The sequence below is a fragment of the Pinus tabuliformis genome, chromosome 4_1 (assembly GCF_031772625.1).
Source record: "Pinus tabuliformis cultivar Carrire ecotype Pingquan chromosome 4_1, CPIR1, whole genome shotgun sequence".
Lineage (NCBI taxonomy): Eukaryota > Viridiplantae > Streptophyta > Pinopsida > Pinales > Pinaceae > Pinus > Pinus tabuliformis.
Window position 1 is genome coordinate 569,143,103 of NC_142303.1, and position 21,455 is coordinate 569,164,557.

Below are 21,455 nucleotides of genomic sequence, written 5' to 3' on the forward strand. Positions count from 1 at the left end.
AACCAAGTTCATTGGATTAATTTTGGCCTCATCTTTGAGATATTCGAAACGAGGTATTATTATAGCCAAACGAAGCTCATATGCCAAAGTTACAACCCCAGGAATTTGGCGTTTTAACTTACCCCAACGAAGCCCATAAGATTTTGGTGCCTCATCTCCTAGGGTTAGGTTTTTGGATGTTTATAGTTTCCCATTGCTTCTCAGTGATAAAAATGTCATTTGTCCTAACTGTAACACTGTTCAGAGGCATGTAGCCACCACATCTCCTCTTAGAGATAATCTACCATCATCCGAGCTAGTTTATTTCCATTCTCTATGTAAGCATATTTTAGTTCTTTGATATTAATGAAATGAAGTTTTATTTGTACTGCATCTATGTGTTTATGTTTATATTTGTATTTTGTTGCATTCCTTCATAAGTCAGGATCAGTGGTATCAGAGCGGTTTGCCCTTTCTGTATTTTTATTTTCATGTCCCCAACGAGGTCAGGGTATAAGGAGTTAGGGCTCAAACTAGTTAACCCTTTGCAAGACCAACCTTGCAAATCCCGACGACCCCCCATGGTAGAAGAAACGAAAGACAAGGGAGTAGGAGATCCTTTCAAAATATTGCTTGCAGAAGCCCTCGAGCAATAAAGGAATGCGGTGATGGATAACTTTTGCCAAATCTTTCACCAGATACCCACAAGTGACACATCTTCATCTAGCGGCCACTCTAGAGGTACTGCTCCTTTTAAGGTAAAAGTTAAATTTAACATTCCCATATTTGAAGGCCAGATAGATGCAGAAGCAATAGATAGATGGTTAAATCTATTGGAAGGATATTTTTCAATTCATGAATTTTCTAATTGGGAAAAGCTTACTTTTGAACTCCTTAAAGTCGCCCCCATGTCAAGGACTGGTGGTAAACCTATTGTGAACAAAAGGAATAGAGGAAATCCTCATTGTTTTTAGCTACACCCACTTGGAATTATTTCTGAGATGCCATCAAGGAACAATATTACCCTGTCGGGAGCTATGAAGATAAATACACAAAGTGGACTACACTGTGACATGGAAGGGACTAAGATATGTCAAAGTTCACAAATATTTTTCATACCCTTTGCACAAATCTGGGTATCAAGGATTCTAAGCAACATTTGGTACTCAAGTATCATTGTTGTCTACAAAAGTAAATCTAGGATGCGATGGAGTTCCTGGACATCTTCTCACTTAGAACCGCTTATCAATACATTGTCAAGGTCGAGCAGAAATTTAAGCAGAAGAAGAAAAACTTTGGATCTACGAATTCGAAGCAAGGGAAATGCACCCCCAAATTGCAAAACAGAGGAAAAGTCCAAGGCGTTATGACCCAGGACAACCCGTCTAAGTTGCAAGAAAAGAACAACACCACGAAGACAAAGAAGTACACAAGAAAATGGTGTGAATTCCATAAGAGCCCTACTCACAACACAAGTGAGTGTCAAGCCAAGAAATCACTGGTGGGCAAGCTGAAGGCTTCCAAATCAGATGCATGTTCTGAATCTGAGTCAAAAACTGATAAGGGGAATGACAAAGGGAAGAAAATTATTAACGCGGAACCTAGTGCCACCGTTACCACCACCAAGATCTAGAAGATTGAGCCCGAAGATCTAGAGGAGGGGGAGCGACTCTTCCACTTACAGATGTGGGTGAAGGGATCTCCGCTGAAGTGTATTGTTGATAGTGAAACCAAAAGAACTCCATTTCAGTAGAGGTCGCGAATTGTTTAGGCCTATCCACCACACCACAACCACAATCGTACACCATCGGTTGGCTTCACGAAGGGCAAGTTCTCCATGTCAGCCAACAGTTTCATCTTCCCTACAACATCAAGCCCTTCACATATGAGGTACTATGTGATGTTGCTTCTGTTGAAGTTTGCCATGTATTATTAGGCCAACCATACTCATGGAAACATCGTATTGTGTGTGAGTCTAGGTCTCGCAATGTCATTATTTATTTGGGTAATAATTTATACTAGATACCAGCACTACCTACCGCCATCTATTTGAAATTTGCGAAGAAATGTAGTAAGATCATTTCCTAGATCGGGAAATTTGTCTTCCTTATGATTCTCCATCAGAGCAAGAATAAGACTGTGGCCACATCCATAGCCTCCGAACAAGGATCCTACACACTGCAGTAGCAGATGGACAAGGTCGTGGAAGAGTATAGTGACATTTTCACCTCATCCACAAGGGTACCCCTACACTGTCAAGTCAAGCACTCCATCGATCTGACCCCGGGCATGTTTCTACCCAACGAACTGATCTACCAATGCTCTATTCTAAAGAACGATGAAATTAAGAGGTAGAGTCGGGAGTTATTGCAGAAAGGGCACATCAAGCCAAGTTCATCACCCTGTGGGAGGCCGATCATGATGGTATAGAAGAAAGATGACACCTCCAGACTCTGTCTTGACTATCGGGCGCTGAATAAGATCATTGTCTAGAATAGGTATCCAATCCCACAGATCGATGACCTTCTAGACCAGCTCAAGGGGGCCAAATATTTTAGCAAGATCGTCTTGAAGTTTGTTTATCACCAGGTACTAATTGAACCCTATGATGTGTGGAAGACTGCCTTCAAATCCAAGAAGGGCCTTTTCAAATGGTTGGTCATGCCTTTCGGGTTGACGAATGTCCCCGCAACCTTTATGCATCTGATGGAAAAAATCTTGTGGCCCTTTACCAACTCGTTCTTGGTAGAGTACTTGGACGACATCCTGATATTTAGTCAATGTTGGGAAGAGCACATACACCATATCCGCCAGGTCCTCCAAACCTTGCGACAACATAAATTGTGTGCTACTTTGGAGAAATTCACTTTTGGTATGACCCGGATTCAATATCTAGGGAACATCATCAATGAGTGGGGTGTGCATGTGGACCCAGCCAAGATAAGAGTTTTTTGAGATTAGCTAGCCCTAACCACTATAACAGAGCTCTGTAGCTTTCTAAGTCTTGCCAATTTTTATTGTAGGTTCATGTTGGGATTCTCTCATATCACTTGGCCTTTGAGTCAAGTCACCAAGGGTGGAGCGAAAGTGAAGTTCTTTTGGTATGAATCCCATCATAAGGAATTTATTGAGTTGAGGCATTTCCTCTGCTCTGCACCAATTCGCGTGTTACCAGACCTACAACAACCATTGTAAATTCAGATAAATTCCTCCGACTATGCTATTGGTGCAGTTCTTACCCAACAGGGGCATCCAGTGGCATATCACAGTGACACACTTTCATATATAGTCCAAAAGTATCCCACTTATGACATAGATATGAATTCTATTTTATAGGCCTACCGAAAATGGAAGCATTAAATTATAGGGAAGGAAACTATCGTCCACACAAACCACCGACCCCTGTAGTTCATATAGACACTAGGGAAGTTGCAGAACAATTGCCATTAGAAATGGTCCAAATATCTGTAACATTTTCTTTTGAACATCACGTACAAGAAGGTAAACACCAATAATATTGCAGAGTCTCTTAGCCAACCATTGGTTATGGTGCTAACTACTGTGCTCGACTCTTGTGGGCACGAGACTTCAAGGTGGTCGCATCATTACAAGAGCGATCCAAAATTCGACAACACATACCAGAGGCTCCTGGAAGGCAATCATGTTCTATATTTTCACCTTCAGGGCACACCCTTATGCCAGTTGGGAAACCTCTGTGTTCCTACAAGAGAACGTGCTAGGATGATTTGGGAGGTGCACTAAAATTAGGTCGTTGGACATTTCAGCATAGAGAAAATAGTGGCAGCGTTGTAGAAGTATTTTTATTGGTCGAACTAGCGACAAGATGTTAGGAATCAAATCAGATCTTGCACTTCCTGCTTGATTGCCAAGTCAACAATCAAGAAGAAAGGCCTATATACTCATCTTCCTACTCCTAATCAGCCATGGTAATCCATCTCCATGGATTACATGTTGCACCTTCCTTCTACTAAGCATGGAAATGACTGCGTGTTTGTGGTCATCGACAAATTCTATAATATGACCATTATGATGGCCTACAAGAAGAGTATCACAACAGAATCCACTGCCAATCTCTTCTTTGAATGAGTGTGGGTACATTTTGGGATCCCACAGTCCATTACCTCAGTTCGGGATAACAGGTTCATGAGTACATTTTGGTCAAGCCTTTGGTCAATGTTGGATACCAAGCTATCTAAATCCACGACCTTCCACCCCCAAACTAATGGCTAAACAAAGGTCCTCAACAAGATGATCATGCACATTTTATGCATGTACAACTCGAAGCATCCACACAAATGGGATGAAAGCATACCCTATGTCCAACAAAGCTGCAACAGAGCTCTCCATAGCTCAACTGGCCACAACCCCTTTCAGGTGGGGTTGGGATTGTAATCATTATGTCCCATTGATGTGTCCATACCATTTGCATCTACTCAAGCAGATTCAGCTCATGTCCTGTCTGAAGCTAACTGGGCTAACAACATCATTGAGCGCATTCAACACATCCACTAGCAAGTCCATGACATATTGGAAAAATATGATGCTAAGTACAAGCAGTGTCATGATCAACATTGAGTGCCACATAAGTTCCAGTGGGCAACATAGTTTGGTTACATTTGCAAAAGGAGCACCTCGCTAGGCCCCACTGCAAGCTTTGCCCATTCTAATATGGGTTGTACACCATCACCAACGTTGTAGTGGTCAATGACTTCGAGCTCAACATTCCACCGTTCCTTGGTATGCACCCAGTATTCAATGTGGACTGGCTATGACCATACTTTCCACCATTACTCGACACATCAGACATTGTAGAACAACTCACACCAACAAAGTTAAACCCATACTGCATGGAATAGGCTAGAACTGATCAGATCATGGACATGCAGATTAAGAACACTCGCCAATGGAAGATCCAATTGTATCAAGTTGTCAAAGCTAGCCAACTCCTATACCAAGTCAAGTGGTTGACCATGGATTAAGTTCAGTAGAAGCTTCCCCATCTCGTGGAGGCACTCAACGCAATGGGGACCATTTCTTTCTAAGGGGGGAGGACTGATCTAGGTGGACATTGGTTTCCAACCGCCTCTTCCACTTGGACCCCCACTGTTGTTTCTTTTCATTTTCCCTAATTGTAGCACAACTTATTATTTTGGTAGTTTTTTGGGTCCTAAAATTCCAAAGCCATTTTGAGAGACTAAAATACGTTTTTAGGGAAAACAGAGAGACCAAAAAACTGCCAAATTAGCTCACTAGTTTTTTTCCAGCCTCCTCTTCGACATCTTCGAAACGAGGTATTACGATAGCTAAACAGGGATCGTATGCCAAAGTTACGACCCCAGGTAGTTGACATTCCAACTTACCCCAATGGGGCCCACAAGCTTTTCGCACTTCATCTCCTAGGGTTATGTTTTTGGATGTTTAGAGTTTATCATTGTTTCTCTATGATAAAAAGGCCACCGAGACTCATTTTAACATAGTTCAGAGGCATCTAGCCACAACCTATCTTCTCAGCGATAAGCTACCATCACCCGAGCTAGTTTATTTATATTTTGTATGTAAGCATATTTCAGTTCTTTGATATTAATGAAATGACGTTTTATTTCTGTTGCATCTATGTGTTTATGTTTATATATGTATTTTGTTGTGTTCTTGCATAAGTCCAGATCATCAACATCAAAAAGTTGTCCAAGTTATGGCTTTGATTTTGATCTTATATACTGATGGTTTATTCTTGACAGGAAATGAACCTTTGATGATCAAAGTAAGACAGAGATGGCCTCCAAAGTTCGAAATGAAGAATCATGGCATGGAAAATTACTTTCTAAAGTTGGAAAAAGAAAATTTGTATTGTAAAGTTATTTAAGAAAGTGGAAATGTGAATCCTTGGACACTTCAATTGAATTTCAAGAAGTTATGAAGATATAGTATTGAACCTGACTTGGAAACCAATAGTTGATTGAAGCATAGATGTTTATTGTGAACAACTTTCGGTGTATATATATATATATATATATATATATATATATATATATATATATATATATAGCGTAAAACTTGATTGATCCATTTCATACACATTGAGTTGCCACTGAGTATCCTTCAAGATATTAGCATGGGACGATCAATTTTTGGTCTGCGATATTCTTCCTATGATATGTGATTGCATGGATATTCTGATGTTGTTTGGGATTTTTATTGTGTAGATGAGCAAATCTGGGTGCTTCCTTAGTATAAGAGTTGCCATGATATTCTTAAGAAGTTTGTAGCTTTAAGCACGATCAAGGTTGAATGTGATGTTGTTGGCATAGCTAGCTATGAGGCAGGTTGAAGAAGCTCTTTGGAAAGTTGTTTAAGCGGGTTCTGGATATGATAGGGATACATTGTGATAATATTGACTGCGATCTAATTGGTAGAGAATTATGTATATAGCTGGGACTGAGATCTCTTCATATATTGAGACAACATTGATGTACAAGATAATCTTAGGCTTGTGGTTGCCACCTACGTGAGAAGGAATATGAATAAAGTATCATTTTTTGTGATATATATATATATATATATATATATATATATATATATATATAGATATATATATATATATATATGATTTGATGTCCTGCATACTTCTGTTATTATGACATGATGATTAAGTAGGTACTAGATATGGGGACGAAGATATGTTTCCAATCTATAGAGAGCAAGAATAATCAAGAACATTGATCCATCGCCTCCCCCCTGTCTGAGCTCACAGGGTGACGAATTGAGATGAAGGGCTCCTGGGGTTGAGGGATCTCTGGACAATAGGGTCATAGATGTTGCTCCCATATTTGTCACCCACAAGGTGTGTGTGATCCTTGTCTATTTTGATAAGTTAGGTATCTTCCCCTATCTTGGTCTATGTAGAGTATACCCTAATTGGCATCATACCCACAGGTTGGGCTTGTTGGGATTATCCCTCCCCGTTTGACCAACAGGTTGAGGAGGCTTGGCTGAGTGTGATCCTTACCTTTGATATGTCGAGTATCTCACCTAAGCTCATATTATGATGTAGGTATTCTACCACGTGACTTTTGAGGGTTGTTGTTAGGAAGATCAATGATCCATAAGATGGTTGTGATCCTTACATCGTATCGCAAGTGGTATCTCACCAATTTATTGCATCATGGGATGGTTTTGATCCTTGTTTGGTAAGTGGTAACTCATGCATTGCTTGAAATCGGGTGAGAGTGTCTTGTAGGACCTTCCTCATTATCATTTCGGGTTGAGATTGTGCTCCCCAATGTGGTTTTAGGTTGAGATATGATTCTTGATGTTTTTCTTTATTGAGCTAGGCTCTTCGATGTTGATTTAGGTCATAGATTTGGATCCTCATTGATGTTTCCGGGTGGTACAATTGGGCTCCATCCTAGCAATGATTTTAAGTGATAATAGTGGCTTCCCAATGAATAAAGGGTGGTAGCTTAGGCTCCCCTCTGATATCAATTATTCTTCTTTTAGATTCGAGATTGTTCAACACATGAGCAGGGACAATCAAGAGACAAGTAGAGATGAGTAGAGACAAGTAGTGATGACGTTTAATGAAGAGGTACTTGAGGTTGGATATGATTTGATGATAGGATTCTTGCGATGATTACATGATGCAATTGGAATTTCTCCATAGCTGATAGGAAATGTTAACTTGGCAGCTCAGTGACAAATTCCCACCATGGGATGAGATTCCTCTTTTTGAGAAGACCAATTTTGACTATTGAAGCGCTCAATTTGGACAAGGGAAAGTGTATTTTTGAATTAAAGCCCACATGTGCATATTTGAACAGGTTAACCCTAAAGAAAATTGGACACCTTTTAAAGGCTATAAATACAAGTGACCTCAACCTCATTTGGACATCATCATGGAGCATTCTTCGATTCTATTCTTTGGTTTGGCTCGCACAAGTATTTGGAAAGTTCGTAGAGATTGGTTGGCACAGGTCCGAAATTGTAGGGTTTGAAGCTCGCATCTATTTTTTTAGGGTTTTGGGTCTCAACCGCAAGCATGTTAAGGATAATTTTTTATTGCAATCACAAGAATTTTATGGAGAAATTTCAACTGCAATCGCAAGGATTTTATGGAGAAATTTCGACTGCAATCGCAGGCTTGTCATGGAGAAATTTCGACCGAAGCCTTTCAGTTGCATGCATGACACATCTTCCCTGTGACTAGGACCTAAAGGTTGAATTTTCAGTTCATTAAAATGTTCACTCGTTGACCACAGAGTTCGGTAGTTGACTACAGATAGTGACAATTGATTACAGGTTCCTAAATCAGGGTATTTGATTATTGGCATTGTTGGATTAATCTCATGGATATTGTGTAGTCGATTTTGTTGGATAGGTTTATGATGAAAGATATGAAATTGTACTCTCTCTTTGCATAATCATTCAATGACAATCTAATAAGAAGAAGAATTTGAAAGGGTTTCCCCATAGTGAGTTTTTCCCTGGTCTCCGACCAATCCTAGGTGTCTCTTTGTGTGAATGTTTTTCTTCTATTGTTCCTTTATGTTTTGTTGAATTGATGATGATGTTGTTCTTTCTATACAATTGCATATGTTGCTAAATAATGTTGTAAATATGAATAATGACATGATCTTATGGGGTGAATTTAATATTTCTTTTTAATAAAAGAAATTGTGCCTAGAGAAACTCTCAGGCATACATAGTCTTGCCTAGTATTGGACCACTTGACCTGTGGGGGCTAAGCCTTCCCATCTAACCATTGAACGACATCCTCGGGACTTATGGGGTGAATTTGATATCCAAACGTTGAAATGCAATTATCAAAGCAAAAAATAATATAACCCTAAGAAAAATAAACAAATCTGGGACTACAAGAATCTCAAATGTAATTTACAATGGTCACAATACCTACAATTAGTATTGCTCAAAACATCCTACCCACGGGCTCTTGTGTGATTTATCAACAAAAAATCACTCCCAAGAATTCCATCCTAGTTCTTAGCACAAAGATAGCTCATTCAACCTATTTTTCATATTAAGAAGTTTAGGCCCCTTCCAAGAAGTCCAAAAATATACTTCTAAAAACTCCTCTCTCTCCTACTTGAATTTTCTTTACTTTCAATCATGCTTTGACTCTCACATTTCCAAAGCAGTGTTTGTACTTGGCCCATGCTTTCATAAATTCACGAGATGACCTTACCTACCAACATATTTCTTTTATTTAATGATTGGAATTTGATAAGTGAAATGAATATTAGATGGTATAATGATAAATTAACTTAGGGATGCAAATATTCCCCTTGGACACCCTTTAGCCCTTCTCTTATGAAATCATAGCCCCCAAATGTTACCATTCCTTTAATATCGTCCCAAGAAAGGCAAGGATGGGCGACACTTGATGGTTCGGATTCCAAATGCCCCTTGAGGACGAGATGTCGAATGAAGGACCTCGTCTATGAGATTAAAACATATTTTTACTAATTACCTAAATGCCACAATACAACGAGTTCTATGTAAAGTATTTTTTTCAATTATGTGAATTTTTTAATTAAATTTTAAATTGGGTGATTTTTGAGATGATTATATATTTAATTTTTGGTTTGAGAAATTGATATTTAAAGTTATTTAAGTTGTCAAAATTATTCACTAACCATATTGAGGTCATACTAGGGCTAACATGACCACGCTAGCCCTTAACATAACTTGATTTTTGTTCACAAAATTTACCCCGTCAAAATCACTCAATGATCACACCAAGGCTCTAAATTTTTGCCCACAAAATTTCCAACTGTAACATTCACATCACATAATACCTTAACAATACACCCCATCACCATATATTCTACTCCTTAATTAAAATTATAATAATATATTATTTTAATTATATTTATAAAATAAATTTAATATTTGAAAAATTAAAAAACTAAACCATATAAATTTAATTCCTTAACATTATTTTTTAAACACTTAAATATTTTTAAAATCGACAACATTTTTTTTCCAATCACCTCATTCGAATTTGTGCGCTGTACCAATTGTGTTCTTAGAATGACGTCCCAATTCTTAAAAAACCCTTGGCTACAAAAAGACGCAAAGGATGTGGTGTAAAATTGTTAGGTTAATATACGAAGGTTTACCTTTTTTGGAAAAGGACAAATGTGTTTTAATTTAAAAATAATTGATAAATATTTCATTTTTTCACAGTTTCAATTAATCTTTTCTTAATAATCTCCGACAATGCGGTTTTATATATATATATATATATAAGTTGATAATTTTCATTCTACATTTATTAAAATAATTTGATTTAAATAAAAATATAAATTCCAATATAGTTCACCATAATGATTGCGGAGTAACGTGACGATCCAAAATAATTTTGGATCCCACTATCAAAAGATAATGTCGATCCTCTATTGTGCTCTCAATCTGTCCAAATGCTACACTCTGACTCAATTCTGCAAAGCTCAAGAATCTTTAAAGTTGAGTCAGACACCTGGGCCCCCGATGCCCACCACAATCGACAACTTAAACGCTGCAGCTGCTTCCCCGATCCTTCTGGAACACTGACTTCCAACTTGCACTACATTTTCCAGGAACTTGCAGCTGCTTCCCCAACCCTTCTGGAACACTGACTTCGAAGTTGCACTACAATTTCCAGGAACTTGCACCACCAGTAATGTTGGGCCACTTATTTATTTCGCTCATTGAAGCCACTGTGTTCTCATCTAAAGACTTTCGGAACGCAGAAAAAGATCATTGAAGGTGCGATAGTTTAATTTTATCTGGTAGGATTATAGTAGAGGCAGGTCGGTATTCTCCAATCGGCTATCGAAATGAAGGTATATTTATATCAATTAATCACACTCTTGCAGATTCGTGTTTGGGTTAATGATTTGAAAGATTTTATATCAAATTCATGGTTAACCATAATTTGGATATGCAGAAAATAGTGTTGAAATCGGCTATGGAAGACGAGAGAAGCAAGAGAAGAGCCATGAAGGCCGTTGCAGAAACCGGAGGCAGGAATCTGCATTACCTGCTTCCGCCACAATATTTTATTACCATTTACAATATATTTAGGTTTATGATTTACGCTTACTAATGTTGCCCATGCTCTGTTTCAGTGGTCTCCATTTCAGTGGACATGAAAGAGGGAAAGATAAGTGTGGTTGGAGAAGCAGATCCTGTGTGGCTCGCAACAAAGCTGAGGAAAATAGGGTTCAGAGCAGAGTTAGTAAGCGTGGGTCCTGCCAAAGAAGAAAAAAAGAGCTGATAATTTGTTAACAACTTCAAGCCCAATCCTATATTTTACATAATTCTCAGAGCCGGAGTCTCGTAGGGACCTCTCATTTTATTATGAGATTAGCGTTTTAAAAGTGCGTTTTGGATATTTTTTCTGGGTTGGCTTTAGATATTTCTAAGCGCCACCGAGTTTTCCATTAAAAAGCTGTATACATATACTTTCATTTTGTGAAAATCAAATCGGAATTTGGCATTTCAGTGCTCTCCTCTGAGATTGTTCCCTTCAAATTTCTTAGACTAATTCCTGACATATTAATATGTAAATTAGGCACTGTTAAAATCCCACCACCTAATCAAATTTGCATTATACAGCTTCGCTGGATGTATCAAATCAGGCAACGCACAGTCAAAACGGCCCACCAAATAAATTATATTGTATGCCTTGCAGCGAAGCCTAGCTTTTTAAAAGTTAAAATTCATTGATGTTTCAGTATGTTACTTTGTAAACATAAATATATCGAAGATAAGGTACATTGGTGTTTGTTTCGTTATAATGGGTGTTAATGAATAGCATACAGCTTTTAACGGTCTGTTATCCTATAAATATTGAGAAATGTGATCACTGCCAATAATCATATTATTTGGGTTTTGTTGGAACTTCAAAGAAAACATAGAATTGGAAATTGTGATTCTTGCAGAAAGGATAATAGTAGATATGGTGCCTGAGCAAATACAATGCACCAAATTCATGTAACACCTGTTGGGTTGAGCAAAATCTGCACATCACACCCATATTAAGCTTTCCTTAATCAAATCAACTTTAGTTAAATTTTAAACTACTAAAAGTTAAAAACAACCTTTCTTGTAATCATCGTAGAAGACACGCGGCAAATCTAAAAACAGAGATCCGTTCCTCGTACGACACACCCATCAAATCTCAAAAATAAAGACGCGTTCCTGACTCATGAATGCGTGGACCGTCAGGGACTCATTATTAGCTTCTGATAACCTAGGACTGAAACCATGCATTAGCTTCGAAGATTTAAATTATATATATATATATATATAATATTTAAAAAAATGATTTCTCATACATTAAATTATATCACAATCAACAAATGGTTCCTATGTACCTCGCTTCGATGAGTAACTCCTCGATACAAATGTTTCCACGCTGATTGCGCGCGTTTCGTTTCTATTCGGACCGACCATTTTAACTCCATTAATGTCGAGACATTCAACTAGTAAACTCTATTGTCGACACTCAACTCGCATTCTGCGTGATGTGAATGCAGGGATTTAACTATATGTAACAACAAACACCCAAATTCCTCCCTCTCGGGCTCGCTATTCCAGATTCTTTTTTTCAGAGGGAAAATCAACATATGGCCGAAGCCTGCAGATATTTTTTACATTTACATATGGCCGAAGCCAGCGGATAAGCAGAATTTTGGCCGAAGCCAGCAGATGAGCAGAATTACGGCATAGCCGTCACAAATACACCATAGCGCGGGGCCTCAACCACCGCCGCAGGAATCAATCCTGGCTGGGGGGAGCGAAAGCCATCCGCCCCAGCCATCATGTCATGCACGTCACGTGCACGCTATTCCAGATTCTAGGCTTACTGTTTTACTCTGACGGAGTAGAAGTTACAAGGGAAAAAATTGTAAAATTCTTGAGTATATATCTTTCCCTTACTTTTTAAAATTAAAAGCTATAATTTTAAAAAGCAGTTGTCTATAATGCGACTTTTTGAAAGCTTTTCCGGCCGGTTTTTCCAGTGGAAATCCGGCAGGAATTTATTGGAATCGCAGGTTTGATAGCTAGTTTCTGCACAATGAAAGCGTTCCAGGGGTTTTTCAGGGTGCTGAATCCAAATATGTAGTTAAAAAATCATTTTAACTGCAACAAATCAAGATTTAACCTCAATTTCTTCTGCCGGATTCCGTCACCGGAATCTCCAAAAAGTCGCATTATAGACAACTCCTTTTAAAAATCTCTAAAATTTCTTAAAAATTGAGGTCATGTTGCAAATAAAATTATATCCTGGAAGAAAATGTATAGTGCATAGTTTTACGTCATAATAACATATTAGGAGAATTTATGTATGCATTTATATATTCAACTATACCATAAATTATATGATGCTCAATATAAACTGAATTTCATACAAATTCCACATTAGAGTGAACAATATAGATTCTACATTACCAACCAAATTTATGTGTAGAATGTGGTCATATATTAAACCTATATAAAAAAATTCTTAAAATATACATTTATATCCTTAATCATTATTACTTATTTATCAGGTTATTTTGTAATAGTTAACAATAACATCTATTAAATTTAATTACTAATTATTTGTTAATATGATCAAACCACTTTCTTATTTTATAATTCAAAACATTATATTACAATTTAGTACTTTAAAAATTTGTAATTAAAAAATCCACAATGTTATAACCCACTAATATTTACCTCATAAACTCTCACGGAATTAATTAACACCCTTATTAAGAAATTTAATTTGATAAAATTCATTATATAAAAATTAAAATACCATCACTACTCCTTAATGGTTATCCTATCCTATTTAACTAGCACAACCATATTTAATAAATGTAGTTGATATATGTGGTAGCAGTCAATTTAATATATACTATATTATAAATTCAATATACTAAATTAATATATTAATATATCAAATTTAAGATTAATATAAAAAAAAAAATCCAAGATCATAAAATCAAGGAATCATAAACCCAAGGGATTATTAATATCATAAACCTAAGGGATTAAGAAACCAATGGGATTAATACTATAAACTCAAAAGATCAATAAACCAATGAATTAATAAACCCAAGGAATAAATATTTAAAATCCAAGGGAATAATAATAAACCAAAGGAATTATTATTGATATTACAAACCTAAAAAATCAATAAACACAACACATTAATATTAAAAACCCTTGAGATTAATATAAAAAACCTAAGAGATTAATAATATTACAAACCCAAGCATAAGCATTCCTGGGGTTTAATATTATTCCCTTGGGTTATAAGATCAATCCCTTTGGCTTATTAATTTAAGGATTCATATTCCTAGGGTTTAATATTATTCTCTTGGGTTTATAATCCCAATGGGATTAATTTTATAGACGTAAGGGATTAATATAGAGAACTCAAGAGATTAATATTATAAACCCTTGGGATTAATATTATAAATGTAAGCGATTATTATATTATAAACCCAAAGAATTTCTATTATAAACCTAATGGATTTATATTAAACCTAGGATTAATATTATAAACCCTGCCATTAATATTATTCTCTAGGAATATGAACCCACACATTAATAAACCCAACAGATTGATATTATAAACCCAAGGCACTAATAAACCCAAGGGTTTGATACTAAAATTTCAGAGGAATAGTATTAAACCCAAGGGATTAATATTGTAAGACGAAGGTATATAAACCCTAAGATAAATATTGTAAATCCTAAAACAAACATGGTTGATCGTCATTGATTTTTATATTGAGACAATCGTTGTCGCAAAGTGACGTTGGACCATGGTGGACCATGACCCTACCATGGTTGATTTTCATATTGAGAAAATATTTGTCACTATGTGATGTTGGATAATGGTTGACCATGGTTGACCATGATTCTAAACCAAAGGGATTTATATTAAACCTTAGTATTAATGTTATAAACGATGGTTGATATTCATATTGAGACAATCTTTGTCACAATGTGGCGTTGGACCATGGTAGACCATAACTGACCGTGGCTGACCATGTTTAACCAATGTTGACCATGATTGATTTCCATATTGAGAAAATCTTTGTCACGGGCCGAAGGGTTTAATATTATAAATTCATGGATATAAACCCTAAGATAAATATTATAAACACTAAGATAAACATTAAACCCTAACATTAATATTATAAACCCCAGGATTAATATTATAAAACTAAGGGATTAATAAACCCAAAACATTAATAACTAAAACCCAAGGAACTGTAAACTCAAAGGAATAACATTGAACCCTAACAATGATATTAAACCATATGCATATAAACCCTAAGATTAATAAACCCAAGGGATTATTATTATAAACTGAATGGATTAAACCCTTGGGATTAATATTATAAACGTAAGTGATTATTAATATTATAAACCCAAGGGAGTAATAAACCCAAGGAATTTATAATATAACCCAAAGGATTATAAACACAGGGGATTTATATTAAACCCTAAGATTAATATTATAAAACCTATCAATAATATTATACCCTTAGAATATTGTAACAACCCTGGTGAAAATTCCATGTAATAAATGTTAATAAAGGAAAAATAAGACCACAGTTAAGGGACACGTATTCCAAGTTGAATGTTGGGCAAAGATATCTTAGTGGGCATCATTGGATGTGTGTTTTGGCTAAGGAAAATTGGCAAAGGCTAAGGCAAAGGCATTAAAAGGATAAATGCATTTTTGACACATTTATTTATAAAAATAAAGGAAATTAGGAGAAAAAGGAGGTGAAAGGTCACAGGCTGCATGTGAGGAGGAAAATGAAGGAAAATATTGTAAAATGAAGAAAACAGAGGCCTCATTAATAAAAAGGCTTATGAGGATCAATTGGTAACCTTCTTCCAGTTCAAGTTTGGAGCTCTCTCATTATTCTCTCTCACTCTTGATCACTTAGAGTTTTCTTGGAGCACTCTAGCTTTAGATCAAGGAAGGAAAAGCAAGCAAAGGAAAGGAAGGAAAGAAACGATCAAGGAAAGGAAAGTGGGATCAAGTAGCTTTAGCAGGACTACTTGCAAGTAACCTTTTGCATGTGTGATTTCCTAGCTGGTTTGGACATGCATGGCTTTGCATGTTGGTGTATGGGTCTCTCGATGTCGATGGCATGGTTTTTTGGGTTATGACAATGATTTTCAGCCTACTCTTGCCCTTTTGCGGATGCCATGGTATGTTGGGATGTTTATCTTGGTTTTGAGCTTTGGTTTTACAGATGGATTTCAGAATCTGGGCGAAGGTGGTCTCGAGTTTCATTCCCAAAGGCCTAAGAATGCCTTGACCAATTTTGGCAGGATACACGGTAAAGCCTAAGGGAGAAGTCTTGGTTTAGGGCCTAGTGATACAAGTTTGGATTGCGGTAAATCCTAAGAGACTGGTCTCAGTTTAGGACCTAGTGATATCGGGATGGATTGTGGTAAAGCTTGAGAGACAAGGAGATAGAAAATTCCTCAAGGATAGTGATAGATTCTAAATGGCATTCCAAGTTCAGTTCAGTTGTGATCGGAGCACTGGTTTTGGTGTGATCACGGTTTGGTGAGGATGGAGGTGGTTTAACCTCTGGATTCCCTTGGTTGTTCTATGAGATCCCACATTCATGCTTGGAATATGACACATGGGTGATTGGCTGAAAGAGAGATTTTTTTTAGCAATGTTTATGGTTGTGTGTTACGTGGAAGTCTCGAACCTAGTCAGATTTGCCTATGATTAATAAAATCTAATTTCTATTACTCTTTCACTCATTTATATGTGGATTTAATGGTTTTCATATCTCTAATATTTATATGGTTTTATGTTGGTCATAAGCTTGGTTAAATGACTGATTCATGTCAAGGTTATTTCATGTATTTACTTGTAATTGTTAAATGGATGGATGCAAGACCTAATTGATGATATAATAGTTCAATGGAGAACGAGGTGATTCTTCTGGTTATGTTTCATAAGTTCTTCCAGTCATTTATGCTTTTTCTTATATCCTAGACCTGTAGGTTGCATTGATGCCAAGTGTTTGACAGAATGTCATTCCCTATTGGGGATTATCAGTCCTAGTCCTGAGGTTGATTTTGATTTATCAACTTTTCTATCATGTCTTTGATGGATTATGAAGGTTGTAGCAAGTTGTGGGTAGAGGTTGGGATTCTGGTCTAGAAAAGTGGCACAAAACTCGAAGTCGCTAGCACAGGTCTACTGTGAAAAGTCCACAGTTTCTCGAACGTAGGCCTATGAGAGATACTTTGGGTTTTTGGTCGTTGTCTTGCTTATAGAGTGAGAGAAAATTTGAGTTAAAAAGCTTAAAACACCAGTGGGATCCAAGGGTAGGATGTCCGAGTGGCTGACATGTCTCCTTGGGGTGTTGTTGTTCATGTGGATGGGTTTTTTTTTTATGTGTTATGTCGATTCCATTTCCTTAAGGTTACCAAGAAAATTGAATCCATTATAGTGACCTTTCTCATCACATGTTTGTCCCGACTGTTTGGTTGCTCGAGTGCAAGGAAAATTTTAAGAACCCCCCTAAATTTATATATATAATAAATGGGCGAATCCCCATGATACATAGGAAAAATGGAAGGCGATTTTATCAATAATATAATATGTATATATAATTTTTTGGTGAATCTCTCACCAAATTATGTTATCTTGTAAAATCATGGCGAATCTTTCATTGGATTATAAAATATTGTAAGATCTTGGCGAATATTTCACTAAATAATAAAGGCTTTGTAAAGGGCTAAAAAAGTTCATAATGAGTATTTCTTGTAATGGTTTGAAGCCTTGCTAATCAATCCATCAAGAACAAAACAAGTATATTCCTTATAAGTATATTCCTTATATGGAATATAAATATTCTCATGGAAAGTAAATTAGGTTTAGCACAGGTGGTAGGGAGAAATCCTACATGTGACAATGTGTTGGACTCATAATGAGTATTTCTTGTAACGACTATGAGCCTTGTTTTCTAAGCAATCCCTCGAGGATTGAAATATGTATATTACTCATATGGAATATAAATATATTTCTCATGTATTGGAATATAAATATATGAGTGAGGAGTGGGAAATGAGCCACAATAAGTCCTTAGAAAATTGACATGAAGAAGATAAGTGCAAAAAAATAAAAAAGGTGAAAATGGAAAAATTGAGAAGAAATACAAGGGAAAAATGGTGAAACAACAAATTAATAATCCATGGAAGGAATAATGATTAGAGATAGTGAGGGAAGATGTTCCCTCAACATAGGGGTAACAAAGGTAGACATTAGAACTCTCACTTATGCAAGTGTAGCTAAACAAACATTAAGATCTATGCCAGTCGTGAGAGGGAGGAAATCTAGGAAAGAAATGTGAGAACAGGAATTTAAATGGAACAAAGCATTGGGATTACAATCCTTGCTTGTTGAGTTTTGGTACTTCCTTTGAGGCCTTTTGAAAAATTAGGAATGATCTATCTATGTGTCTTGTTATATAATTAGTTTGTAAAATAGTTGCCAAGTAGCTATGTTAGAGCATGGATTTTATGAAATGTTTTTTACTCATCCTACCTATCTTTAGATGGAGATGAACAAATATGAGTATTGGAGATAGAATTCTCCCATTTTTTTGTTGTAACAAGTTGTTCAGGTATAGTCGTGTCCATCATTAAGTATGCCCCAACTATATCGACAATATTCCCAAACCAAAAACTTTTTAGTACTAAAAATCATAAAAAATCCAACATTACATACTAAAAGAACATATTAATAAAATCTTCTAGAATAAATGTTACTGGAAAGAGAAATTTTGAAAGGACTGCCATTATAAGATCTGTAGAAATACCCAGCTTTAATACCTGCCTCATGCGAGGGTAATCAATGTCTCGGGGATATGCACTAGCACCAGCGATGATAAGTTTGGGCCTAAAAAAGGCGGCAGTATTCTCAAGAATCTCATAGTCAATGAATCCTATAACCCAAGAAAACAAACACAACCATTAACAATTTGAACACTTCCCCAAAATACTGGTTTAATATTTTTCAATCATGGAACTGTTTCCCTCCTAATTATTATTAGACTGGCAATTTGAGCTCACCCGTGGACTCATCTAGATGGTATGGCATTGATTCAAAGTAAATTGATGTAGCAAATACTCGTTTTTTTGCTGTCATGAATCCATGAGACAGATTCCCTCCATGTGGTGAGTCCAAACCCTAAATGTTGCAAAGCAATTTTTCACATGTTGCATGCCCAAATAGGAATGATAATCTTATCAAAGGAGGTTCTTGCAAAATTTGTTTTACTTGGGTTGTCCAAAATGAAAAATTCGACTCCATGGTTTTTTCATGGACCCCAATTTCAAGCTGTACCCTGTTCACACCTAATCTTCAATGGTTGGGTAACCTGGAACGTGAACAGTCATCAAGAAGATGAACTGATCCATCCATTTTATGTATATAAACAATAGCTGTCTAATGAAATAAGCGATCAATTTCTTCTGCCCATTCTGGAGTTACCCTGGCCTGACATGGTATCAGAGCACAGGTCCCAGGTTCTAAAAATAGTTGTAACTCCTGCCTCTGTCCTGAGCGCTGCTCTGTCCTGAGCGCTGCTCTGTCCTGAGCGCTGCTCTGCCCTGAGCGCTGCATCTGTCATGATGTTGATTCTCTGTGCATGAATGTGGGGGTTATACCTTGACTGGTTATACCAAGAAACTTTATTCCTGGGTGATCCTCAACGCCTCCCGGTGTCAGTAAACAAATACGTTCAATATCAAGCTTTGTGATTTCACCGGTTGCCCATTCAACTTCGAAAATGCAATCACAAATATTGTTTGGTTCATTTCTGTGGAGAGACGGGTAAACCTGTCTGAGAATGGCATCGTAAAATCTCCGATCATCACCCTGTTCGTATGATGCACATATTTTCGTTCCCTCTTCCACCGTGTGGCACTTTGAATCCTGTAATTGTAGGGACACCCGCCGAAGGTTTCTTCTCATTCATCACCGATCCGTCGGCTTCCATGATCTTTATCCGACGACGACCATCCACTCCTCTTCGCAGCAGCACATTACCCATCCGACTCTCTTCCTATTCCTTTGTACGCTCTCCCTTTTAATCTCTGTATCACATTCCTTGTACCCTTGTTGATAATACTATTTTATGCGCACACCTCTTGGCTCTTTGGGATTTATGGTTTGTGGTGACAGAGAAGCCATCGAATTCCCCACTCGTTGCGCTTCTGGACGCTCGCAGAGTTCGCTTAGGTAGCATCTCCCAATTCTTTTGCCGTTGCTTAAGTGCCTCTGCCTTGGATGCGAAGACTGCCGCCTGTTGAAGAGCCTGGAGCCCTCAAAACTTCCGTCCAGACAAAGGAGTAGTCGCAGCGGTATTAAGAGGCAGTGATATTAAGAGAGCACGTTGGAGTAGTTTTTGAATCATTGTTTGGTATTGTTTTAGTGCCTAATGTAACGAATCTATGGCTATTTTTTTTATAAGCTTCAGTGGTGGTAGTTGCCTGATTTGATGCGATCCCCAGCCAGAGACTCAAGAGACTCAATGTGCTGTAACAGTGAAGACTGTGAAGATTAAAACGCGCAGTATCATTCAAAAGTTTTACATATTGCGCTGCTTTCATAATAGTTTTGCATTGATATATATTGAAGTAATATATCCCTTATGCATTTTGCATTGATATATATATTGAAGTGATATATCCCTTGCGCATTTTTTTCAATTGCATAATATATTGATATATTGAAGTGATATATTAATAGAATGAAGTGATATATTGAAGTGATCCATTGTGCATTTTTCAAAACATAGTAATATTGCAGTGATATAAGAAATGATGATGCTTCTATCAAACGTTAGAAGAAAATAAAGTGCATAAGGTTGTGGCATAAGGATTTTTTCAGCAGAAGTTTTTTTATCAACAGAAGTTTTTTTTTAGCAGAGACATTCTTTTACAGAATGCATTCAATCATTTCTATGGTAGGAATAGTTCTCACTGGCAAGGAGAACTATCCTGAATGGTCCCGGATGGTAAAACACACCCTCATCTACAATGAGTTGTGGAAAGGAGTGTGTGTCGGAGAAGAAGACAAAGACCCTGTGCAGCCTACATCAGATAAAGAACTTGTCATTTGGGAAAACAAGAACAGCAAAGCCTATGCATTGATCGCAGCATCTGTAAATGAAGAAGTAAGTCGTCATATTTCATCCTATTCCACTGCCTTTGAAGCTTTACAAAAGCTGAAAGAACTCTATGATTCACATTCTGCACTTGAAGTTGTTCAGCTCATGATTAAACTCTTCACTCTTGAACTGAAAAATAATGATCCTCTTGCTCTTGCATCTGAAATAAATTCTATAATGCATGATATTAAATCCACTAAGGTTGAGCTGGATATCTCTCTTATTGCCTTT

General features: G+C 36.9%; 1 protein-coding gene across 1 annotated transcript; it reads left to right on the plus strand.

The window, feature by feature from the left end:
- The first annotated feature begins 10,633 nt into the window (after window positions 1–10,633).
- On the plus strand, window positions 10,634–11,497 carry LOC149177168 (heavy metal-associated isoprenylated plant protein 39-like). The gene is made up of 3 exons (XM_089423316.1): window positions 10,634–10,841; window positions 10,946–11,021; window positions 11,127–11,497. The coding sequence occupies exons 1-3, from the start codon at window positions 10,836–10,838 to the stop codon at window positions 11,273–11,275; spliced, it is 231 nt and encodes a 76-aa protein (XP_089279442.1). The 5' UTR covers window positions 10,634–10,835; the 3' UTR covers window positions 11,276–11,497.
- The last annotated feature ends 9,958 nt before the right edge of the window (window positions 11,498–21,455 follow it).

Excerpts from the sequence above, each read along its gene's own strand:
- LOC149177168 (XM_089423316.1), top strand. Across the intron at positions 11,022-11,126 it reads GGCCGTTGCAGAAACCGGAG|TGGTCTCCATTTCAGTGGAC; the intron begins GCAGGAATCTGC and ends GCTCTGTTTCAG.